Genomic DNA, 25,202 nt, shown 5'->3' with positions numbered 1-25,202 from the left:
ATATATATATAAACACCCCCAAAAATGCAACATAATGCAACGCAACAGATGTCAACACACCATGTAAACTCAACTCAACATACCTCCATTGACTCACGTTTTTGGCTCTGATTCCGGTGTGAATGCCCCCTAAAGCATGTGTATTAATTGTAGCTATGCAGATGTGTTACTGGCAGTGTCACTCCGGAACTGATTGTGTTTCTGGCTTGGACTGGATGCTAGCTGCTTCCTCTCACCTACCAATTGCCTTCTTTGCCTGTTTCTAACTGAGAAGTTAAAAATGACCATGAATATGAAATTTAATGGCCTCCCTTAAGGGCTTGTTCAGAACGAAAGCGTGTGCTATAAATATTATAGGTTCTGCTTTGCATTGACACACGTTAGCAATTCACACCAGTCCATTGCGTTGCACTGCCATAAAAAAATGTAGAGCCGGCTTTACTATTTTTCCAGCAGAGGGCAGTGCAACGCAACTCACTGGTGTGAACTGCTCCTATTCACACCCATTCATTTTCAGATGTACTTGCGTTGGCATCTGTTGGAAAACAGATGCCAAGGTATTTGGTATGAATGGGGCCTTAGTTGATCAGTCATTTACTAATGAAAAAAGTATCATATATGCGTTGCACATACATATACATGTAGAACATATACCCCTGGCTGTCAGCTTTGGCTCTCTGCCTAGTATAGATGGACTGTAGTTTTGCTACTAAAGAGCCACAGGAAGAGGTTCAGGGCCGTTGCACATCTAGGCGATTTATCGCGCGGTTTGAGTTGTGCGATATCGTGCAAAACACACATTCGCATTAAATGCCAATAAAGGCTGTTCACACCATTACAGTTTGTCGCGTGGACGAAATCGCCCGTCACGCGAAAAGGTGCAGGAGCTATTTTTGGGTGGTTGTTGTGCGGTTTGGGTCCCATAGACATCTCTATGCATTGAAAAATGCACGACAACAGCGCGGTATACAATGAACATTCGTGCGATCAAAAACGCACGACAACTGCGCGAAAACAAATGTAATGAATTATTAATGATTAAAAAGCTGCATTAGATTGTGCCTTTTCTATCTGCCAAAAGTTAAAGGAGAACTATGGGGTAAGTGTTTTTCCCCATAGTTCTCCTCAGGGTCATGGGAGGACATAAACTAGCGTCCTCCCGTGACCCAAAGCTCAGTATATCGCGAGCTACAACTCGCGGTATACTGAGACCGCCGCAGTTTAATTGTCACAGGTCGGCTAGAACTATGAGGCTGAGTTGTTTTCACTCAACCTCATAGTTCGAGCCGACCTGTGACAATGAAACTGTCACACGTCGGCTCAATAGATTGGGAAGTGAGCGAACACATACTGTCGCTCGCTCACTTCTCGATCCTGTCCCTGCAGAGAGCCGTGACTGTCACTCACGGCTCCCTGCAGGGATTCCCCCCTCCCCTGTCCGATCCTCCAGCGCTCACTGGTGGAACGGACGGAGGAGGGGGCGGGTACAGCTGGCTCTGCCTCTAGATAGGCAGAGCCAGCTGTCAAATATGTAGCTGGGTTGATCCACAAGGTAATGTCGGGGTCTGCCCAGGCTGCGGCGTCTCAGTATGCCACGAGCTGTAGCTCGCGGTATACTGAGCTTAGGGTGACGGGAGGACGCTAGTTTGTGTCCTCCCGTTACCCTTAGAAGAATTATGGGGAAAAGCACTGACCACATAGTTCTCCTTTAACCTTTAAAGCCCAATTCCCACCATTCCACCACCCAGCCGAAGCTTTCCTACACTTTTTTTCTAATCCCATTAGACAGTCATGTGAAAAGGTAAGTACACCCCATGGAAATTGTTTGACTATTTAAACAGGTGAAAAGGCAAACATTAGACCTTCATTCTAACTGTGCCTACAGATGGGTAATATATTTGTGCGAAGATAAATACAATTGACATAGTGTATCTCATAATCTAAATCAGTCCTTCTTAAACTTTCTCCACTCGTGACCCCTTTTTGGCCGAGGTTGAGAAATGAGAACTGCAGAACTGTCACATATACCACCATCTCCATCAAATTTGAATCAGCTTTTCAAGATTAGGTGCCAATAATTAAAACCTATTAAGAGATTATGCAAGTGGAGCCTGTGTTATTTAAACCTCAGATATCTAGGGTCTGGTGTTCATGCTACGATTTAGGCTAGGTTCACACCAGATGCAGTGCGTTCTGGCCCGATTCTGGCCAGAAAGCACTGCATCGCATTGCGGCTGGCTCACTTTTTTGTGGGGCAGGAGTGGGCGTGGCGGGCCATTGAAGTGAATGGCACCGTAGCCACGCCCTCCGGCCGCAATGCGATCATCCGCACGGGATCGCAAGGCACCTTGTGCCTGCGTTTCGATCCGGTGCGATCAAAATAGTACTCGCAGCATTTTGATCACCTGCGCATACGCATGTGCTCGTGCATAGTTTTGCTCACAAAACTGTGCACCGCCGGGCTCCTCTGCGCAGGCGTGCGCGCGTTAGCGTGCGCGTCTCCCGGCGTGCGAAGCTGACGTGCGCATGCGCGTATTGCGGATTTCCGCGCTAAACGGGCTGTTTAAGGCTGTGAAATTCTAACCTCCAGTGCCGACTGGTCTACAGCTGTTTGCTGTTCCTGCATCCTGACTCTGATCTCCTGTTGTTTGACCCGGCTTGGCTATATACTCTGCTGCTCTTCTGGATCCCCTCGACCTTGGCTTGTTTTCTGACTACGCTCCTGTTTGCTGCTCTGTACCTCGCTGCCCGCAAGTTGCTGATCCTGCCTGTCCCTGACTACGCCTTGTCTACTGTCCTGGTACCTCGCCGCTCGACTGTTACAGATCCAGCTTGTTTTGGACTGCGCTGCTACTGGCACTTGTGCCCCTCCTGTCCTAGTGCACCTGTTCTACCTCCAGGGTTTCTTGGACTTGAGCTGCAACAGAGGCCTTCCTCGTCAACTCAGACTCCTCTAAGGCCTTCAGAAAAAAAAACTTTGTGGATGTCTATGAGTCAGGCAAGGGATTTTAAAAAGATTGCCAAATTATTTGAAATCAATCATTCCTCTGCAAAGATAATCATTTACAATAGGTGTGTATTTCAAATGACTTCTGATTTGTCCTGGCCCAGCACATTCAGACTAATAGCTGACTGATGCTAAAGGAAGTCTCCAACAAGAACCCCCAAACTTAATCATGGGATCTGCAAGTAATTCTTGCAACAGTTGGTGTTAAAATTCATGCATCATGATTTGCACCAATTTAACCTGAATGGGAGGTGTGCCAGGTAAAACATTAGCTGTCCAATAAGAACATTAGCGCAAGACAACAGTTTGCCATTAAATACACAGGCAAGACCAGGCCTTGTGGGGGTGAAGCTAGAGTAGTTTGGCCTCAGTAACAGTGGAGTTGTTTGGAGCAAACTGAAGTCAGTATTTCAGAAGAAGAACCTCTTACCAACTGTGAAGGAATGGCTCAAAAAGAAGAAATGCATGGTTACTAATGGTCAAGAAGATAGAACACTGATTTGAATCCCACTGAAATGCTGTGGGGAGGAGGATTTGACATGGTCAGTCCATGCGAGGAACCTCACAAACACCTTGCAATTAAAGAAGGTTGCATGTAGGAGTGGTCAAAAAAGAGACTGGCAGACAGTTATGCAAAATGTCTACAGGAAGTAATTTCTGCTAAAAGGGGCAATACCAGTTTCTGAGGCCAAGAGCATACTTACATTTTCCATAGTACATTGTTACATCTATTGATATTTAAAAAAAATGATTGAAAAAGCATATCAACTTTAATTTTAGTCACTGTTGAAAGAAGATTTAATGTTTCCCTGTAATCAATTTCCATGGGGTGTACTTACATTTTAACATGGCTGTACATACCCACCCCCCCTTCTGTTCTGAGCTCACAGGTCCTTCCTCTTCTCTTCTGGCAGCAGAGGTGTGCAGTCCGAACACCTAGGCTGTGCAGAACTCATGTAGTTATGTGTGATGGTCTCACGGTCCAGGAGTACTGAAAACCCAGCGTGATGACCTGCATGTCCATGAAGAGCAATGCTAGATCGGGGAGTGCTAAATCTTCGGCGGCCAGTGGTGGCGTGCAGGTAGTATTACAGAAAAAAACTGCTTTTCTATTTTGCACCCTGTTGAATCACTATTTTATTCTTTTTTATAAATGTGGAGTAAGCCTTTAAGATGTGGATCGTGCGCAGTAACTGTGCCTTTGTATGTGGGTTCCAGCTCCATCAGCCATCGATGTTCCTGTACCCTTAAATAAGACCTGTGCTTACTGCTGTATTCATGCTAAGTGATGTGCATTTAACAGCATGGTTTTGTCTCTGGACATCAAGCTGTTATGTAAGATATGAATTTAGTGCATCGCTAAATGGAATATTAAATTGCATTAACGGCAATGGCCATGAAAGGAAAATTGTGCTTGTCATTTCCTAGTAATTGCTTTACTGTTAAATGCATGCAGATTCTATGTTACTTAAGACTAAAGGTTGGGCAGCGTATAAACCTTTATGTCCAAGAGGCTTCAACTGTTTAGCAAGAAATGATGCACCATGCTTGACAAGGATATTGAAACTGATGTTAGCTCCACAGTATTTTTAGACAGTAGCAATAAAATACTTTGCTATTTTTATACTGCTTGTTTTCCTTAATGTAGTTTTTCACATTGGATGGTGACTGTGTTTTCTGTAAGCCTGCTCTATTTAAGGATTGCAGTGTATGGTACAGTCTGGTTATTGTTTCTTTGCATGTTGACATTTAATCAAACAATCTAATAAATCTAGGTCTCGCAGGAAAAGGCCTATGGCTTAACTTTGTTTATCCATTCATGCACAATTTTGTTTTCGTTTTCTTTCTACTTGCATAATTATTTGGCCATACTGTCCTTATTTCTACTTAGTTTATTTTACTAAAAAATTATCTGGATGGCAATAAATGGGTCAATAATTAAAAGATGATGCTCCCAATTTTTACATTATTTTATCATATTGGGCTGGTTCCAGATGGGGATAGTGAGCACCTTAACATGTTAAGATTCTTTATTATGAACATACAAGTATATTCCAAAAAGCAAACAGACCCACTCCTTTTCTCTGTTTTGCAGTACAGGAAGATACCAAAGCACTACTTTCCTCAACAGGAGAGTGTAATGGCAGGCAGTTGGTTCAAGGATGGGCAAATATCCACCCACGATGAGTGGACATGTTATTAGGCCAGACTGTGCAGCAACACAAGTATCCACTGGGAATTAGGGTCCCCTTATATCTGCTGTTACAAGGCCCTAGACTCTGCTCGGCTTTAGGCCAGGTGTGAAGCAGGAGGCATTGTTCACGATGCCCTAACCGTCAAATGCTCCCCATACACTGAATAACTCGGTATTCCTTTTTGCTTCCAGCAGCTGAATGGAGAAAGTTGAATATGTGCTGCTGAGCAGTAAGGGGGTGGGGTCAAACATAGGTTTGAAGATATAGACAAAAGCTGCGTGGCCCTATGAAGGTTCCTCTGCAAGTGTGATTCTCATTTTCCTTATGGGTGCCATTGTTTCTCATGTGCATCTCTCTTATTAGTTGAAACTGACCAAATTTTTGGTAGTTTGTTCTTTTAGAAAATAAGCAAAATCTTACAGCAAATCATTTAGAGCATACCGGAAAATACTTTTGAGACATACAATACATATTGACTAGAATGAGATTATATATGCTCTTCTGAGATTTGAGCTTTTTGGTCTTAAAGAGGAATTTTACCCATATCTTTAAAATGACAACAAAGTCACCTTCACAAATGTTTAGTAATGACAATCTACAAACAGAAACTTCTAGATAATTGCTGGCTTTGTATTCTTTGCATATACAGGGCCGGCCTTAGGCCTTTAGGCGCCCTGTGCGAGAAAGCTTTACAGCGCCCCTCAGTGACCACACCCCTCAGTGGCCACACCCTTTAGTGGCCACACCCCCAGTAACCACACCCTATTATATTTTTTTTCCTCCGCATTCTTCTCAGGGTGGCCATTTTTTACTAAGGGCTGATTAATCCATCTCCCTTTACTTCCTGAAACTATGGCACATGTGACTAGGATATGTGACCATGCACATCATCTCAGGAGAGAAAAATGCCTTTCCCTGAGATCTCGCAAGATTTTGCAGTTCACAGATAAGATTTCCTAGCAATGCACTGCTAATGTAACCTTCCCAGAATGCCTCACTCAGGCATTGGCTGCATCACTAATTCCTAAGAGTACCAGAGAGTGGAGAAACTGTAATTGTAGGCAAAAGGAAAATATGTTTATTTAATGCAGAGCTTAATGCTGTGATTTTTAGTAAAAGGGGGCAAAGGTCTGCTTTAAGCTTGGAGGTTATTCCTAACATCCAGGCCCGGATTCCCCACAAGGCCACCGAGGCACGGCCTCGGGGCGGCAGGGCGCAGAGTGGCGGCAGCGGTGTCCTTGTGGGGAAGTTGCCCTCTCTACATTCAGTCCTGCTTTGTACAAGCAGGATAAAATGTAGAGTGAGGCAGACGATTTTTCGTTTACATGTGAACTCAGCGATGTCGCCGAGATCACATGTAAACAGTGTGCAGCCTCCTTCCCTCCCCCCGCACTTACCTCTCTCCTTTGGTTTCGTCCTCCGCCGCCGAGTCCCGAGTCTCTGACTGTAGTGAGCAGAGCGGCAGGGTTATAAGTAACCCTGCCGCTCAGTGTAGACAGTGAGAGGGGAGAGCTGTGCTCTTCCTCTCTCACCTGTCACAGGAGTTCCAGCACAGTGCTGTGCTAGAACTCCTGTATTGGAGGTGACAGGGTCAATAAAGAGGACCTGTCACCTTCAATTGCTATCACACAGGGGATTGTTTTTTCCTGTGTGATAGCAATAAAGTTAGGTGAATCGCGGAACCTGGCCTTGGGGCGGCAGGGAGAGTAAATCCGGCCCTAACATCATACACTTTCCCTGGATGATTGTGCTTACCATAAAGCATATGGAATAAGAATATTGTGCAACAGAAGGAAAATGGAATTAGGAAGACATACAGGTTTTTTTTTTTTGGTGTTGAGCTAGTATCAGAGTAAAATAACATAGACAACAGATTAATTGCACAAGTGATTTTTTAACTATAAAGATATAAAACATTTTTCTGTTTCAAAGTAAAATTTCTTCTCTTTATCTGTAGTGGTGGTGTTTCTACCTAGGCAATGGTAAATTTCACAGACGTGGGAGGAACGCACCCTGCTTACTATATGGTGTATGATGCAACCAGTGCTTCCAGAGGGTACTTCACACTTAGAAACAATAACATACTAGTTTTTTTCAGTAAGCTAAAAGGTAAGACAATTCCAGATGTCCAAAATTACGGTACCTGTTAGTGGAACATTTTGGAAAATGCTTACCTTCTGGATCTAGTGTAATAGTATTAATTACACAAAAATATTGCTAAATATGAACTACACTTAGATTTAAATAGACATGGCTGTAGAAGATTGTTCCACACAGGATGTTATTAGTGCAATAAATATGGAGACAAGCACACAAAAGGTACCAGTGTATGTAGGCCTGCATTGTTAGTCTAGGTGAAAGGCACAGGATACCTCATGAAAAAGAAATAGAGAGAGAAGCGTCACAACCAGGCGAGGATCTTTGTGGGTGGGCGGAGACCAAAAGACCAATATTAAACAAAAGTATTAATTTTTTCAATAGAAAGGATGTCAGCTACAATGTTAATATGTTGTGTTTTTACTGTTTCCTTTTTTTGTTAACAAAAGAGTTATTAGGCATTGAATGGCAAATATACAACAGCACCATTTTGCTTTATTTTGCATTAATAATTTTTTATCAAAATACGTTTCCGTGAATACATTCATGGAGAATAAAAAAAAAAAACTTCAGATGTTTGCTTACAAAAATAGGTTATTGAATTCACTTATTTGCTTTTCTCATTAAACGTGCTTCTTTAAGTCACTTTTTGGTATCAAGAAACATAAACAATTAATTAACGTAAAACTTAGATGTTTGTGTCTGAACTCAATTATACATCACGATTACTCAGAACATTACAGAAACAGAAAACAGCACCTCGTATTAATTATTTTGTAAATTCAAAATAATATAACACAAGACCTACAGCAAAAAAATATTATGTAAGTTACAAGTATTTCAAGCTATAGAGGATGTGTGCCAAAAATGACTTTTTAAAAAAAACATATTGCTTAAAAACTGCTTATCTTTTCTGAATGTAAGGTTATAAAGTTTTTAGACTTTAAAGTAAAAGTCCGCCCCACCGTCAGTCAACTCTGTATAAAACGTATTACTCTCATCACAGTGTTGTTTCATTTTCATGGCATAATAAATCTGTCTATGAGTAGTAGGGGCAAGTAAAAAATTAGTTTTCACCTGTAACTTTCACCATCACACATGCGTCTGGATTTACCTCAAAAAGACTAATCCTTTAAAGGAAAATTCACAAACTTAGGAAACAAAGTATAAATCAGAGGCATTGCTAGGACCAGGACATGGCAAAAATAAGGTAAATGTTGTGTCACATAAAGCATGCCATGGCAATTTGCCAGTGCCCAAGTTATTAGTGCAGTTAATAGGGACAAAGTTAAACTGAAACATCTAAGGTAACAGCCACACATAACTCAATCAGTCATAGAGATAAAGACAGAGAAAATGTAATTAGTCATAGAGGTAGGAAAACACAGGACCACACTAGCCATAGGGATAAAGACACATCCAATGCCCTTATTTACAAGAATAAAGCTACACAGATTGCCATCAGTATCGGGGAAAAGCCGCACAGAATGCACTCAGAAACAGGGGTATAGAAAGGCAAAGTGCCATCACAACAAGGAAAGCCACAAGGCTTGTCATCAGTCACAGGCACAAAGCCACAGAGAACACCTAGGGTTTGATTTACCAAAGGTACATAGGCTGTTCGCTTTGCAAGGGAATTTGCACCTCCATGTATAAATTAACCATCACATGTGTCACAGGGCTAAAGCCACAGAGAATTACATCAGTTACGGGGTAATGCCACACAAAACAGCATCAGTCAGGGTAAAGCCACACAGAATACCATTAGTCAAAGGGAAAAAGACACACAGAATGGCAGCAGTCACAAGGGCAAAGCCACACAGAACAGCATCAGTCACAAGGGTAAAGCCACACAGAATGCAATCATTCACAAGGGTAATGCCACACAAAATGCCATCAAGGAGATACAATTTTCCCATCAGCTACAGGGGTAAAGCCACACACAACATCATCAGTCACATGGGTAATGCCACACAAAATGCCATCACAGAGATAAAGTCACAAAGCTCGCCATCAGTCACAGGGGTAAAGCCGCACAGAATATCATTAGCTACAGAGGTAAGGCCGCACTAATGCCATCAGTCACAGGGGTAAAGCCACACATAATGCCATCAGTCACAGGGGTAATGCCACACGTAATGCCATCAGTCACAGGGGTAATGCCACACATAATATCATTAGTTGAGGAGGTAAGGTCACACAGTTTTAGAGGTAAAGCCACACAGAATGACATAAGTTATAGAGGTAAAGCTACACAGAACAACATAAGTTTTGGAGGTAAAGTCACATAGATCGATATCAGTTATAGAAGTAAAGTCACACTGAACAACATAAGTTAAAGAGGTAAAGCTACACAGAACGACATAAGTTATGGAGGTAAAGCCACACAGAACGACATAAGTTATAGAGGTAAAGCTACACAGAACAACATAAGTTATAGAGGTAAAGCTACACAGAACAACATGTTATAGAGGTAAAGATACACAGAACGACATAAGTTACAGAGGTAAAGCCACACAGAACGACATAAGTTACAGAGGTAAAGCTACAAAGAACGACATAAGTTATAGACATAAAGCCACACAGAACGACATAAGTTATAGAGGTAAAGCTACACAGAACGACATAAGTTATAGAGGTAAAGCTACACAGAACGACATAAGTTATAGAGGTAAAGCTACACAGAACAACATGTTATAGACGTAAAGATACACAGAACGACATAAGTTATGGAGGTAAAGCCACACAGAACGACATAAGTTATAGAGGTAAAGCCACACAGAATGACATAAAAGTTATAGAGGTAAAGCCACACAGAATGACATCAGTATCAGTGCTCAGGACTAGCAATGCCCCTGGTATAAACAGTTTTAAGCAACGTTCAATTTTTAAACAATTACAATGTCAGTACATTTTTTCCTAAAACATAACACTGTTATCAAAGAGCCATTTGACCTGATCTTTTTTCCCATGCTTAGGGGAGGGTTATTAACTTTGGAAGGTGAAAACCTTTACACCTTGGTCTGATTTGCACTAGGCAAAAAAGAAATATGTACGCTTTTAACACTGGCTGTATTTGTTCCCAGATTCCCTGAGCCATGGGTGCACATCTGTGGTTATAATGTCAATGTTCTTAAGTTTTTCTTATGAAAGCAAAGCATTTCTGCGTAGTATTGTTGTGTTAATCATATAAATCCAATTTGGCAAAATGCCAAATAAAATGTCATTATACAGTTACATAAATAGTAAGTTGACAAGGTTTTCTTACATAAGCCATTTCCTATCTATCTTCTTGTATAACAAGAAGAATCTTGAATCTCTCGATAATTGACAGGAGACCTTTATGTCTTATTGCACTTTTCATTCTGACCACAAAATGGCAAAATGCATTTTACAGCTGGGGAAAAAAAAAACAGCCAGATAACAATTAGCTGTTCTGTGTTTTTGGTCAATCTACAAAATGTACGCCTGACGGTTGGTAACATTTCTAAACTGGCTAACAATGCCTTCAGAGATCTTTACATGCCTTGATCAACACACTTAAGCCTGGCATGCTCTAATATACAAATTATAAATTGTACCTGAAATGTTGTTTTCTGGCCTACCCCCTCCTGCACCTTGGTACTGACCCAAATTTACAATGGGCTTATGCCAATGGGAGTAGGGCGGGAGCCAGCAGTCAACACTGCAGGGAAGTCTGCATATTAAAGGGCCCTGGGGTACGGGGCTTTTTAGGTGACCAGGAAGACGTTTGAAGTTAGGTCATACTTTTAATCAGTTTAGAAAGTATGTATAGCTAATAGGTGTACTTTAAATAATACAGTAATAGATTGTCATCAATGTTTTGTTAATAGTACCAAAAAGAAGATGAGAAGATGTAAACTTTCTAAATGGATTTAAGTGAGACTACAAATTGTAATAATTGTATGGTTGTCCAGTTACAACAAAAGAGAGTGACAGATCCAGCCTTTGCTGCATAGCTGTAGCACCCCTTGGTTCATAACAGAACAACTAAGTAACTAATTAACAGTAGGCACAGGTAGATAAAATGCGTGTGTATATGGGCTGTATTCCATAACATATAGGAGACGCAAAAGAAAAACATTTTGCTTTGCCGTATTAAATAAGCCAAAACCATTGTTTTCATCTCAGCTCCTCCCTCTCCTAGTAACATCTACACTTCCTGTGCCCCAGTCATTTCGTTTGCTGCTGCCTTGTGTCTCACTGATGGGACATCTGAGCAACAGGCAGTATTTTGTGGCTCCCAAAGGTGGTGTCAGATATGAGGGTCCATCATGAGGGACATGCAGGGCAGAAATGCTGTCAATGTTTCTCCATGCCACTTTCATGCCAGGGGGACCGCTTTCCAGGTAGCTATAGAAGTTGGTCGGTCTGCACTTGTATCACTGATGATGAGCTGATGTGCGAGGCATTTCTTGGGCTCTGACTGGCATGTCACTCACTGTCAATAGGCCAGGAATAGGGGGGGGGGGGGGGGGGGGGGGGGCAGGTGTAGGAGGTGTTGCTGCCCTGGGCACAGTGTTTTTGCATGTGGGGGGATCATCACATACAGGCCCTGCCTTTCCCTTTGCTTCTGGCCAGTCCAGCACTATTCACAGTCAGCGCAAAGAGACCGGCAGAGAACACACAGCATGAAGGTCTCACGACATCACTGCACACTTCCGGGTCTGGAGCTGTGCAATGATCCTGAGACAAGTGTGGTGGCAGCTGGGAGCGGGATACCAGCTGCAGAAGATGATCAGGTGTGCATTGACTCATGCATACTAAACAAGAGGGAGCAATTTGGCATCCTTGCTCCCCTGCACACGGGATAACCTTGTCCCAGCACTGCCTGCTGGCATGTAAGAAAGGCAAATTTAGTGAGTCTGTCTCATGCAATGCCGACTGTCAATACAGTCACATTAGCTGCTACATTCTCATGCAGTTTCCGCTTACCTAACGATAGCTCTGGCTTTTAATCACCTGGCTCTCCATCAACAATAAGTATATCAACATGATGGGGAAAACCCCATGCCCAAATGCTTCCTCCCCTTCCTCAAGCCAACATTTGCCAGCTCCAGTAGCATGACTTGTCTGCCTTCTCATAGATAGGCACAGCTACCACAGTGCAGACAAGCCATGGGAACATTTGGCATTTCCTGTTTATTGTTATTTATGGTTCAAGGTTGTTCTACTGGTAAGAAATGTTCAAAATGGATAGAACACATATAACATTTTAAAGGAGAACTATGTGGTGAGTGCTTTTCACTCACCTCATAGTTCTAGCCGACCTGTGACAATGAAACTGTCACAGGTCGGCTCAGTAGATCGGGAGGTGAGCGAACACATACAGGTGTTCGCTCACCTCTCGATCCTGTCACGGCTCTCTGCCGTGATAGGGGAGGGGCTGGATTCCCCCCTCCCCGCTCTGATAGCGCTGACTGGCGGAACGGACAAAGGGAGGGGGCGGGTACAGCTGGCTCTGCCAGATAGGCAGAGCCAGCTGTCAGTCACACAGCTGGGCGGATCCAGACATAATTGTCGGGATCTGCTTCAGCTGCGGCGTCTCAGTATACTGCTCGCGGTATATTGCGGCATCTTCGTATACCGCGAGCTTATACGTCACCCTAGGGTGATGGGAGGATGCTAGTTTGTGTCCTCCCGTTACCCTAAGGAGAACTATGGGGAAAAGCCTTAACCACATAGTTCTCCTTTAACTGTTGTTTAACTATGTACCAATATAGTCATATGGAGGTTGCGTAATTCTGGCTCCTAGTCCTGGTTGAAATTTGTCCAGGCTTACTGTAGCTCAGTCACAGACTGAATTTGAATCAGGTCAGCAATCATTAATGCCTGCACAGTCAGCAACTGCAAAGACACATTGGTTCTCTGCATCTGCATCTCAAACACTTCTTGTCTTTGCTAAGCGCAGTGCAGCTTCTGATTATGGCTAACTGCAGTGACAGTACACATCTCCGATGTCTGACCTTTGCCTAGTTAGATCTGTGAAAGCCAGACTTTGAAGCCAAGGAAACTGTATGGATCAACCTTTAAAGCCTTGGTGAAAAGTTGTGTTTTACCAGGATTTTTCTTTGTTGTTACGTATGCTATTTTCCACATTGGTTCCTGAACCAAAGCCAAATAACGCAAGGGACATTTTTCTAATAATACTAATAATACTAGTATGCTGTAGAAGTTACTTGATGAACTTAATAAAAAGATAACATAAGCCACCCTAAAGAAGGTGCAAAACAAATTTTTCAGAGAGCACATTTTTGTCATCCAATTAAGATTCAACAAACACATCCATAAAAAAAACAGTCTATGTTGTTAGTACTATGTGCATGGATACGGACGTATCCTGTTTACAACAACTGTTGTAATCAACGTCTGAAAATTTGGTCCCGTTTGCTATTTACAGGTGCATCTTCTTTAATAAAAATAATATTCCTTTGGTTAGAGTGAATGTCTCTTTTGAATAGGCACTATTTATCTTGATGATTCAGGTGGATTTCTCATTGTCCTCTCCTGTCTTCTGAACCCTTGCATATGTTTTACATGAAGACTTAAAGCAGCTGGGAGGCCATGAAATGGGCCAGGAGAAAGAGCATGGAATAGAAGCTTGGACATTCTTCTCAAAAAAGAAAAACACAGGAAACCACCAGGCCCGAGAAAGGAAATTAGTTAGGGATGAAGTCTTCAATGCCTAGAATAAAGGATAAACCAATTTTATTACATATTCCTAAAACTTTGAAATTGAGTCAGTACATGGAAATTTATAACATGCATTCTTTTATCCTCCAAAAAAACGGCATAATCTTTAATAATGCTGACCCTAATTTACGGACTGCATGTTTATGTTATTAATAAAGGATGATTGAATATGGTGGATAATATAAATACCTATACAGCACATAAGAAAACAATGTCTTAAAATAGCCAAACATAAACGATATTAGGGTTCATTAAGATGTACAGTACGCTAAACAACCTTTAATTTAGCTAAGACAAATACAGTGTTATGATTGGAACATAAGCTGTATAAGGGTCACCACTGTACACAGAACTTGCCAGTGCACATTTTTAATACCCAAGCTTGTGGCAATCATCTGCATCAATACAGTTTCCAATTACTGCCCAATATTTAAAGGAACAAAAGAAGTAAATATATGAAGGGGTTATTCCTTGAATGGGCTAGAGTACCTTATGTTACCCCTTGTAGAATAGAAATCCTGTGCCTAATACCTCTTAGCTAAGTAACGTGTTGCAATAAACAAAGCCTGCCTAGGCCCAGGCCCATTCAGTACCAATCTGCTCTGAGATTTGCTGGATTTTAGTGAAGGTTCTATTCCCCTATATACTTTAATGAGCATAAAGGGTTGAGTACTTGTAAACAGCCTCCATGGATGCAGAGGACTTCAGAGCAGATCTGGATCTGACACAGCCTTTAGGTGGCAATGAGCCCAACACTATGGAACATTGAACAGCAACCTCCACTGGAATGGTGCATATTAAGTATACAGTATATGCTGCTAGTATGGGGAATCTCTATATAGATAATTCTGACAATGGAAGCAGACCATAATTACCATTGAGAGGGTTAATATCCAATAAATTATGATCCCAGCATGTTGCACCAGTTTCAGCGAACACTATATCAAACTGGACTGGTTGTTAAGAAGTCAAATATACTCCTGGGCTCAAATTGTATTCAAGGAGAGTTCTAGTTGGGTATGAATTCTATTTTATATGAACGGCCTGTAAAAGATCACAGCTAAAAGTGGTTGAAGATAAATAATATGTTACCTACCTTTTCATTAGCCATTGCATGATACCACCAGAAGAGTCTAGTGGTGATAAAGTAGGCTACAATAACGTCTACGGTATAGTGTTCGTGCGCTACTAAAATACAAATGACCCCCGCAGCACTTAGCAGCCAGCAAACTAAGTGATACCACCACAAGTGACGAGGGGAATCTGCAAGAAAGAACATAAAATTGCCACATAAAAATCCTTTGAATCTCCCAATGATTGGAAAACTCACATTTCCTATGAGAGTTTAACACAAAAACAATATTTCAAGGAGTCAGTGGTCTCTTTGGTTAGGTTCCCAAGGCTACACACCTGCAAGGTGTTTAATTACTTTAATATTTTAAGTTATGGAGGCAACAAGAGTTGGAGTGGAAACGACCAAGGTGTGTAAGGTGAATAACCAAAATATTAACATGGATGGGAACAGATCCAGGAACTATGGCAAGGAGATCTCTCTGCTAGAATTCCCAAGAGATATATGACGCCACTGGGGCATTCATAAGACCAGGCTTCACCGAAAGCTGAAGAGAAGCAGAAGAAGTGACTAGTGTTTGCTGTGGGAGGGTAGTTGTAGGTCTTGATTCCTTTATGGGTTGTAGCTTGCATAAAAAAGTGCAGTATAACTAAAATGGGGCATAGTCATAGAATAGAAGAAAGGACAGCATGCTAAATTGAATTTTCAGCATACGAAAATAATTCCAATAGACAGCTAGATAGATAAAGAGAAAACTTCTTCATATCTCTTAACAGTGTTGTGAAAATAATTTCTTCACAGACACAGCTCTTTGTTCTAGAAAAAAAGAATCTATAAAAAGAAATCATTACATCATTTTAAACCTTCCATCTCACAGCAGAGATAAGTGACTTGACCCACAAAGTAATATTCTTGTAATGGCACAGGATACAGAGTTAATGGTGTTTTGGTTTTCAGAAGAAACATTTTGGAGGTTTTTATATATATATATATACACACATACATATACAATTTATTTCATTGAAAAAACACATTAAAGCTGGAAATATTACAATACAAATACTAGATCACAGGGGATATGTGCTAGGTGTGTTTATAGCAAGTACACCACTTCAAAACAGACCATGCACTGAAATGCAAGGTTCGCTTATTACATCAGCCCCAATCCTTACAGATCACCACATTAAAGTTGTAAAAACAAAACAAAACCAAAAAAGCTGTGGAAAAAGTTAGAAAATATACTTAACCCTAGCTTCCACCCGTGGTGCCTAGGTGAGGGCAACACCATGATCCTTCTGGGGAGATCCTGGTAAAATTGAGGATCTTAAATCTTGTGCGAAGATCCCATCTTGGGACCCTTAGTTTATTTTCTATTATTTTTTTAGTAGGTGCTTTTTTTTGTATACATCTTTAATGTGCCAATTTGATTGCCTTTCAGCACAGGCTTAGGTGAGGTTAGACCTCGCCTATAGACTTGCAGTGGAAAAGACCAGTGAAGCACAGTCACTTAATACTTAAAAAAACCTGCATATGTAATGGCTAAATATGGCTGTATCCATAGTCCATATACCATATACTATAAATTATACACAGAAACAATGTTTTTTTTCCTTTTAAATAATAGTTGTTGATAATATTATTGATATTAAACTAATCCCCGAGACATATATTTCTAAAACCGCTGTAAAATGATTAACGTTACCTTTTAAAGATACACCATTCCAAACCAATATAAAGGCCAAATACCCATCGGTATGGTGAAGAGGGTAACAGTGAGCCCTCTAGCAGGAAGATCCCACATATGCCAAGTGGCATCCAGTGCCAAAGTGGGTGATTAAATAAGCTTCCCAAGAAGGGCTCAGCAGTGTACCCCAACATGGTGATAGTACATTTTTCACCTGTTCTGGTGACAACTGTCCAACAGGTGAATTCTCCTCACTTTGTGGAGATTACCTTTCACTTCCTGTTGCACTTTCAGGAAAGAAAGAAAAGGTAAAACTCCGGAAAACAAACCGCACAAAATAAACTGACAGGAGTTTAAACAGTTTTCTAATCTTTCCAAATAAAAAAAGAAAGGTTTGGGATATACATACACTTTATGAATACCAATGTAAAAATAAACTGTACTAAAATGTTTCACTCTGCAACATTTTGCTAATACAGCAGATAAACTTACATTCTTTGATAAATAAATAGGTGAGGGTCAGCATGACAGTGTGTCCACTGTAAAGAAAGTCTCCACATAAGATATGAGATCCAGTGATAGTCAAGCCACCCCCTGTTATGAGTCGGAGGATTCTTTGTGCTTTGGCGTAAGAATCTCCATTGAGCTGAGAAATATTAAAAACATAAATGAATCATTATATTAAATGAACTATTTGTATACAGAATACTGTGAATACATTTACAATCTAAACTCTAATATTTTAAAATAATTCAAATAAATGTATTTTTTCAAACATTTCTGTATATAAACCACAGTCATCTAGGTGTATTTAATGCAATGCAGCCCATAGCATCAGAAATCTTTGCCAGCATGCCAAGGTCCAGACTCACAGACTTTTTGGATTAGGCCGACTCACAATGGACTTTTTTTGGACTAGGAGCCCCCGAATGCTATTCAGAAGCAGAGCTATCATAATAACTCATGATAGCTCTGCTCTCAAATGTCAAGAAAGGAGCGGAACAAGTCCCATGATGTCACGACTCGCTGTGCCCCTTTGTTGACATTCGGGTTGTTTTGCGGTGGTGTTTCTTGGAAGCGGTCGTGGCGCCAGGCATTTTTTCTTTTGGCAAGTTGGAGGCCGTCGTCCATCGTGATTGACATGGATCTACATCGCTGGATGACGTGACTGACCTTTGGATTACATCGATGGACATGTTTTTTTTTTGTTAATATAGGAACTGTACAACACCTTAGTTGTGTTTCTTTTTCAAATAAAGGACATTGTATATGGTGTTGTGTGTTTATTTACAATGTTACTGTTTATTTGGTGAATGAGTAGGGGTGAGAACTACCCCTTACTCATTCACCAGGGGGGGGGAGGCAGCATCTGGGTGCCCACTTTATGAAAGGGAGCACTCAGATTCAGATAAGCCCCCCCTGCCCATAGACTACCACAACCACCTGGCCGGGGTTGTGGTGAAGAGGCACTTGTCCTCATCGACATGGGTGCAAAGTGCTTTACCAGTGGGTCCCTACCTGGCAAAGCACCCTCCCCATGTCAAGGGCATATGGCCTTGTATGGTGAGGCGGGGGAGGGGGGGCAGTTATCCCCCCTTTCTTTCCTCTGCCAGGCTGCTGCAATGGATTAAGGGTCTGGTAATTGATTTTAGGGGTACCTAAAAGCTTTTTTTGGGTTGTTTTTTCGACATTTGGGTCTGGTATGAATTGTTTCTGTGGACTATCAAAAGTTAAAAAGAAAAATGCCACTTTTTTTTTCTAATGTCATTTTGCTGCAATAAAAATGTGTTTGTAAATACAATTTAACAAATTTTAATTTGAATCCGAATAACAATACAAAATGACTTTCGGTCACGAATCCCAAAAATGAAATAACGAAAAATCCGAAACAAAACACATTTTTTTGCCGGCGCACATGTCTAATCCAGACATGAGATGCATTTGGAAACTTTTAGTTTGGAATGTTGGCCACAAACTGGTTTGTCAAGGTGGTAGCAACATGTAAAACCTGCACTTCAATTGATATATTTCTCACTGGACGAACTGATCTACTGTCAGTTGGCTTTGGACATACAGTACATTCCAATCTTTGTACATATAAAAGAAAGCAATGAGTTAGGAAGCAAAAACAGCAGCTCTTATGTTTGACTTTTCAAAGCTCTATTCAGCTGTAATGTCAACTGGCCTATCCTTAGTCATGCAGTATAATGACTACAAGGTTTCCAGAGCTTGCTGCATTAGCTACATTTACTGCTCACCACCCACATAAATAGCCAACCCAAAGTTAGAAATATTCCAGACCTGCAAGTAAAAGCCTGTGGTTGGATTTTTATTTTGTGACAGCTACTGACTGCTCCACAATTTAATGACTATTTTCTGATGGAACATTTTAATACTATTGCTTCTAATAACCAATGCCGTATGCTGGAGCTTTTCAGTCATCTAAACTGTCTGCAGTTACAAGGGGTGGACAATTATAGTCAATAAAATTAAACAAAATTATATGGTGACTATCTGGAGCCACTAAATTATTAGCAGATACTTCTGGGAGAGAGCTAATCATCAGGGCCTGTTGACAAGTTATTTGCTATGCCTTATTGTCTCCACAATGGGTACGATAAATAAACTTTTCTATTGCTTGTGGTTGGTGCAGATAAATTTAATACGTTCCTTTTGTTTCTCTAATCTGCACAATTTAAAAGAGAACGAAAGCCAAATCTTTTTTTTGGTTTCGTTCTCTTTTGGAAAAAAAACACATCGATAGCATCTAAGTTCTGTTTTAAGGTATCGGACGGGGCAGGTGAGTTTTGAAACGACTATCTTCTCAAACTCATAAAAAGTATGTCAACTAAAATGTTTAGCTTGTCAGTCAGAAACAGCCTGATAAAAATGGGTACATTTTAATTGAGACAAAACTTACTTTTGCAGCACACTGGAAGTGCATACCAGGCACAGGTAGGGTTGTGACATACATCGTTATACATCTATACAGGTACAAAGTCCCAATTATAAAAAAATATCTTCGTCCCACGATTGATCTGTAAATGGGAATATATGAAAAACAGGCATTCAGAACTTTGTTGAGTCGAGTTATCTAAACAAAACGTCTTGTTTTCTTTGTGTTTGAGTGTGTATGTGCGTGCATTACCATTAGGGCTGGATTTACTCTCCCTGCCGCCCCAAGGCCAGGTTCTGCAATGTGACCTGCCCCCCCCATCAACGGAGAATAAGAATAGCAACCGGATGGCAGGGGTGGCAGGGTTAGTTTAATTTTTTTTATTGTTTCTTTATTTTTTTAAAACTTTTTTATCACATTTTTTTTACTTTTTAAAAATGTTTTTTTTTATTTTTTTATAAATCTTATTATTGTTTATTTATTTTTTATAATTTTTTCTTATAATGTTTTACTTTTTAATCACCTTTTTATTTTATTTAATTATTATTTGTTATTATTTTTTTAATTTTTATAATTTTTTTTCCACTTAACTTTATTGCTATCACACAGTAGCTAGCTAACAAGCCAGTGTGTGATAGCCTTTGGAGGTGGCAGGTTCTCTTTATTGAACCTGTCACCTCCAATATAGGAGTTCTAGCACAGCACTGTGCTGGAACTCCTGTGACAGCTGAGAGAGGAAGAGCACAGCTCTCCCCTCACTGTATACATGGAGCAGCAGGGTTAGTTTAACCCTGCCGCTCTGCTCCCCACATCGGCGGCCAGTGAGGAGTGACTCGGCAGCCGGGGGGAGGACGGAACCAGAGGAGAGAGGTAGGGGGGGGGGGGGGGAAGGACAGACAGGCTGCACAGATTTACACGTGATCGCAGCGACATCGCCGCAATCACGAAAACGAACAAGCGGCTTCCCCACACTACATTAAGTCCTGCCTTCCCAAAGCAGAACTAAATGTAAAAGGCAACTTACCACCCGGCACCTGGAACTTTATGTTCCGGGCAATGGGGGATTCCACACCGCTGCCGCCCCTCTGCGCCCTGCCGCCCCGAGGCCTAGCCTCGGTGGCCTTGTGGGGAATCCGGGCCTGACTATCATGGAAGTTAAAATTAGGGTAATCAGGTATAAGTACAAATATGACCAGCAGAGGAAGCACTACATGCTGTTTAAACTCTTAGCAGCTGATCATTCCCAGACCAAGCACCACCTTGGGCTACTTGGATTTTTGTTAGGTGATGCAGCCCAGATGTCCTGAACAGACAAACATTTATATATTTTTTTTTTACTTGTTTTCCTTTGCGATTACTTCAGTTTTTACTATGTTAAGTTACATTGTACTGAAAGAAGTAGAGCATGCTCTACTTTTTTCCAGTGCACTGCAACACAATGCAAGCAACACAGCTGTTTGAACTGGTCCCATTCACACCAATACATTTTTCAGGTTACCTTCCATTGGCATCCGTTGACATCTGAAAAACGGATGCTAACGGATTCGGTGTGAATGGGCTTTTAATCCCAAATGCAAAAAAGGGGTTATACTTCATTTTACTGTAGTATTAACCAGTGGATCTGTGTGTACAGTTGGCCAAGGAGCATACAGAAATTATTTGCATGGCTCCACCTGCTATCCTAAAATGTGGAATAACCTGCCCTGATTTTTGTGATCGGTGATAAATTGAGACATCACCATTTTCTATGCAGGCAGGGACTTGTGTGTTAATTCATGTTTACTTATATGTGAAAACGAAGATGAAAGTCTTCCAAGCATAACATTATTTTATATTGTGACTCCTGCAAAGGCAGTTTAACATTTCGGAATGCCTCCTAATCCCTTTAAGAGGCCAACATAAATCTGAACCTTATAATCTAAGAACTATCAAAATATCAAAGCTCAGACAGCCCGATTTAGGAGCAAGCAGACACATTTATGGTGCTGGGCTATATTTTTCTACTGAAGAATGTCAAAAAAAGTTAGGTACAAGAAAAACAAAAAACAAGTGCAATGAGCTTAACTAGTTACTATGCTTATTCTATTTACTGTTGATATTTTACTTTTTCTTTGCTTGGACCAACTCTATTTTAAAAATGTGATGTGTTGTGATGTCCTGCAATATGTTTATGCAGTAATAAGGTATTCCACAGAACACCTATTTGTTCAATAATGTTAAGTGCCAGTTCTATTTTTTGAAGAATTGGATCCTTCAGTCAAGTACACCTTGATTTCAATAAGTAATATTTTATAGTTATTGAGCCTACATCCTAGGTTAATGTACCACACCCCTTTTTGTAAATATGTTCAATAATGTGTAAGATTGGATGGGGCTTTAACGGTACAAGACAGCACTTATATTACCAAATTATAGGCATAACATATTTATTGTTCCATATCAAAAAACATACGCAGCAATAAAAAACTGTTCATGTGTATCATGAACAGCTTCCAATAAACCATATAGTCTATTGTAAAAACAGTTCCAAATGTTACTTTTCATAATGCTTGTACCATAGCAATGATTCCATCATGTGAGAGCATGGCATTTCAGCATGTGGATGGCGCTGTGATAGTTTATATTTGGTATGCTCCGAGTTCCCCTTCCCTGCCCCCTAGGCAGCCTCACTTAATGGGAGGGGGAACCCAGAGTGTACCAGCTGGTTCCCATCCTGGAACTGTCCCCTCCAGTGGTCCCCCCCCAAATGTGATGCCCACAGGGGCAACACAGTGGCATTTTGGCTAGCACTTCTGCCTTGCAGCCCTTGGGGCCCCCGATCAAAATCTGATCAGGACACTTTCCACAAGGAGTTTGCATGTTCTCCCTGTGCTTGCGTGGGTTTCCTCTGTGTACTCTGATTTCCTCCTACTCTCCAAAGACATGCTGGAAGGTTAATGACCCCTGTCTAAATTGATCCTTTATGTATGTGAGATAGGCACCTTAGATTGTAAGGTCCTTGAGGGCAGGGACTGTTGTCAATGTGCACTATGTAAAGCACTGCATATATTGACAGTGCTATATAAATTCCAAGAACAAACATGTTTTTAATCAGGTGATACTATCTTTGTGCTGGACCATAACACCTCCCCCCTGAAGAAGCAACTGCAGTGATACGCGTTGAGATAGTAACATTTGGTGCTTTTTTTACAATATGGTTTATAGGAGGTGTTTATGCTACGCACGAAGGGTGTTTTATTGCTGTGTATGTTTTTTTTTTTAATATGGAACAATAAATATGTTATGTTTTATAATTTGGCAATATAAGTGTTGTCTTGAACTGTCTAATCGCCCCATCCAATCTTACGGTTTATTGTATATTAAGCAATAGTAGGAAAAAAGTGTGTGGATATCTGGAGAGCTCGATACTAATGATGCCAGAGAAAAGTGCTTTGGAATTTAATCCCTTCATTTTTTGCCAAGTGTAAACTATGTATGCTCATGTAAAAGAAGCAATTAAACGCTCCACTTTCAACTGTTTTGCACTAAACTGTCAAAATTGTAAATGAGAAAGCAGAGATTAAAATTAGCTCTATAAACATTGTGTCGCGTTTTCTACTGTCTTGGGAAACTCTTATCTAAGCAAACCTTTAAATAAAATGTCTGAGATTTTTAAATACCAGGAGAAGGGTATCGGAAAAGAATATATTGCAGTTACCTATATTATATGGCCAAAAGTATGTGGACACCCCTCCAAATTACGACGTTCAGGTGCACATAGATAGGTTAATAGAGACATGGTTTAATAAATGTTGTGTGCTAAAAGTTGATTGTCCTGCACAGAGCCATGACATCAACCCTTTGGGATGAACTAGAAGAATAATTGTGAGTCAGGTCTTCTTGGCCAACATAAGTGACCTCACAAAGTGTCTGTTAGCTAAATGAGTATACATTACCAAAACACAGCCATGACATCAACCCTTAAGATGAACTAGAAAAATTATTCTAAGCCAGGTCTTGTTGTCCAACATAAGTGAGCTTGCAAATGGTCTTTTTGCTAAATGAGCAGAAATTACAAAAACACACTGCAAGACCTTGTGGAAAAGGGTTCCAATAAGAATGTGGGCTATATAGCCACAAAGAGGAGCACACTCTGCATCACTGACTATGGTTTTGGAATGGGACATCTAACAAGCTCATAAGTGTGATAGTCCTGTTTCCAAGAATTTGTAGCCATATAGTGTGTGTACTGACAGGTTGAGGGTTGTTTATTATCCACTGACACTGATGGCTCCCTGTTTTGGGTTCTGCTTCAACCACTGTCAGCATTCAAACCCTGTTAGATTTCATATACACATCCTATAGGGCAATCTAGTGTTTAATACCGCTGCAGTGACTACTGCAGGATTTATAACAGTAATTGCATATTGTAGGATATTAAAGCCACTCTTTGGGCCAGTGAACATAAGTATCTACAGTTGCCTTATTGAGCAGCCTGTGCCACCTCCAGATATTGATTATCTCAGATAATGCTTTAGAAAAGCTCCATCCTGAAACTGGTGTTGCATGAAGGAATGCAGTATCATGTTAGTTTCTATCAAAAGAATACCTGTGGTAAATTTCTTATAAACAACACCATTAGTTTGTTAGTTCTATAAAAGTTGTATTCTTTATAAGACATTCAGGAAACATTTTTCTTATAGGTACTTACTTATATCTGAGGAAAAGCCACTGTAGTAGCCAGATTCCAACCAGAATCATTCCACATATCTCTGATACAGAAAAGGCCCATGTCACTCGATCAATATAGTCAAAGAACTTGTCTGGCAATGGTGGGTTCACCTCCTTAGGTGGGACTCTTTCATGAACTACTGTGATCATGACTGTGGTAAGAACCATATTAAAGAGAGCATAGACAAAGGCAATGCCAGTTTTCCACCATTCTAGAGGAAATTTGTTTTTAGAGTCTGCTGGTATTGCAATCTGAATATAGTCTGGATATTTCTTTGCTCCTTTCCTCAACCCATTGGGTAGACCTTTGGCTTTGGTCCTTACAGTTTTGTCATCTTCACTATTTGAAGAAACTGATCTTGGAAATCCATTTTGTGTTTCACTGTGTGGAACTTCTGTGTGTATTTCAATGTTTGTAGTCTCAATAGCATCCATTTGGGCAACGATAATGTGTGACAGAAGTTTCCTTTTTAGTTATAGAAAATATCCAAAAATAAATGTATACTTGTTGCAGTCTAAGGTCAGTAAACAGCCAACAGAACTAGAGATGTTCTTAGGTTTCAAGCTTTGTGTGCCATCATCTGTAAAAGAAAAAGATACACATTGTTGAACATATAGTTGTTTTTTTTAATAGAATTTAGTTCCACGAAAATTGGCAGAAGAAATCACAGTTTTCTCTAGTGCATGCCCCGGTGTCTGTATAAGCAATTCTCATAGTGGTGCCAGTTGGTGGTCACATATTACTATTCTAAAATTTTAAAATGTTACTTCTTTTTATAGGAATGCATTACTGATTAATATCAATTACATAGGTAATAGAGACAGTG

The 25,202-nt window shown here is 40.6% G+C and overlaps 1 protein-coding gene across 1 annotated transcript; it reads right to left on the bottom strand.

Moving 5' to 3' along the window:
* Positions 1 to 13,628: 13,628 nt before the first annotated feature.
* On the bottom strand, positions 13,629 to 24,890 carry SGMS2 (sphingomyelin synthase 2). The gene is made up of 5 exons (XM_018554485.1): positions 24,356 to 24,890; positions 19,690 to 19,807; positions 17,262 to 17,415; positions 15,110 to 15,276; positions 13,629 to 14,005 (listed from the first exon to the last, which is right to left on the bottom strand). The coding sequence occupies exons 1-5, from the start codon at positions 24,808 to 24,810 to the stop codon at positions 13,802 to 13,804; spliced, it is 1,098 nt and encodes a 365-aa protein (XP_018409987.1). The 5' UTR covers positions 24,811 to 24,890; the 3' UTR covers positions 13,629 to 13,801.
* Positions 24,891 to 25,202: the final 312 nt, after the last annotated feature.

The sequence above is a fragment of the Nanorana parkeri genome, unplaced genomic scaffold (assembly GCF_000935625.1).
Source record: "Nanorana parkeri isolate BGI_ZX_2015 unplaced genomic scaffold, ASM93562v1 scaffold161, whole genome shotgun sequence".
Classification (NCBI taxonomy): domain Eukaryota; kingdom Metazoa; phylum Chordata; class Amphibia; order Anura; family Dicroglossidae; genus Nanorana; species Nanorana parkeri.
Note: the sequence above shows the minus strand (reverse complement) of the source record. Positions and strands in the feature narration are given on the sequence as shown.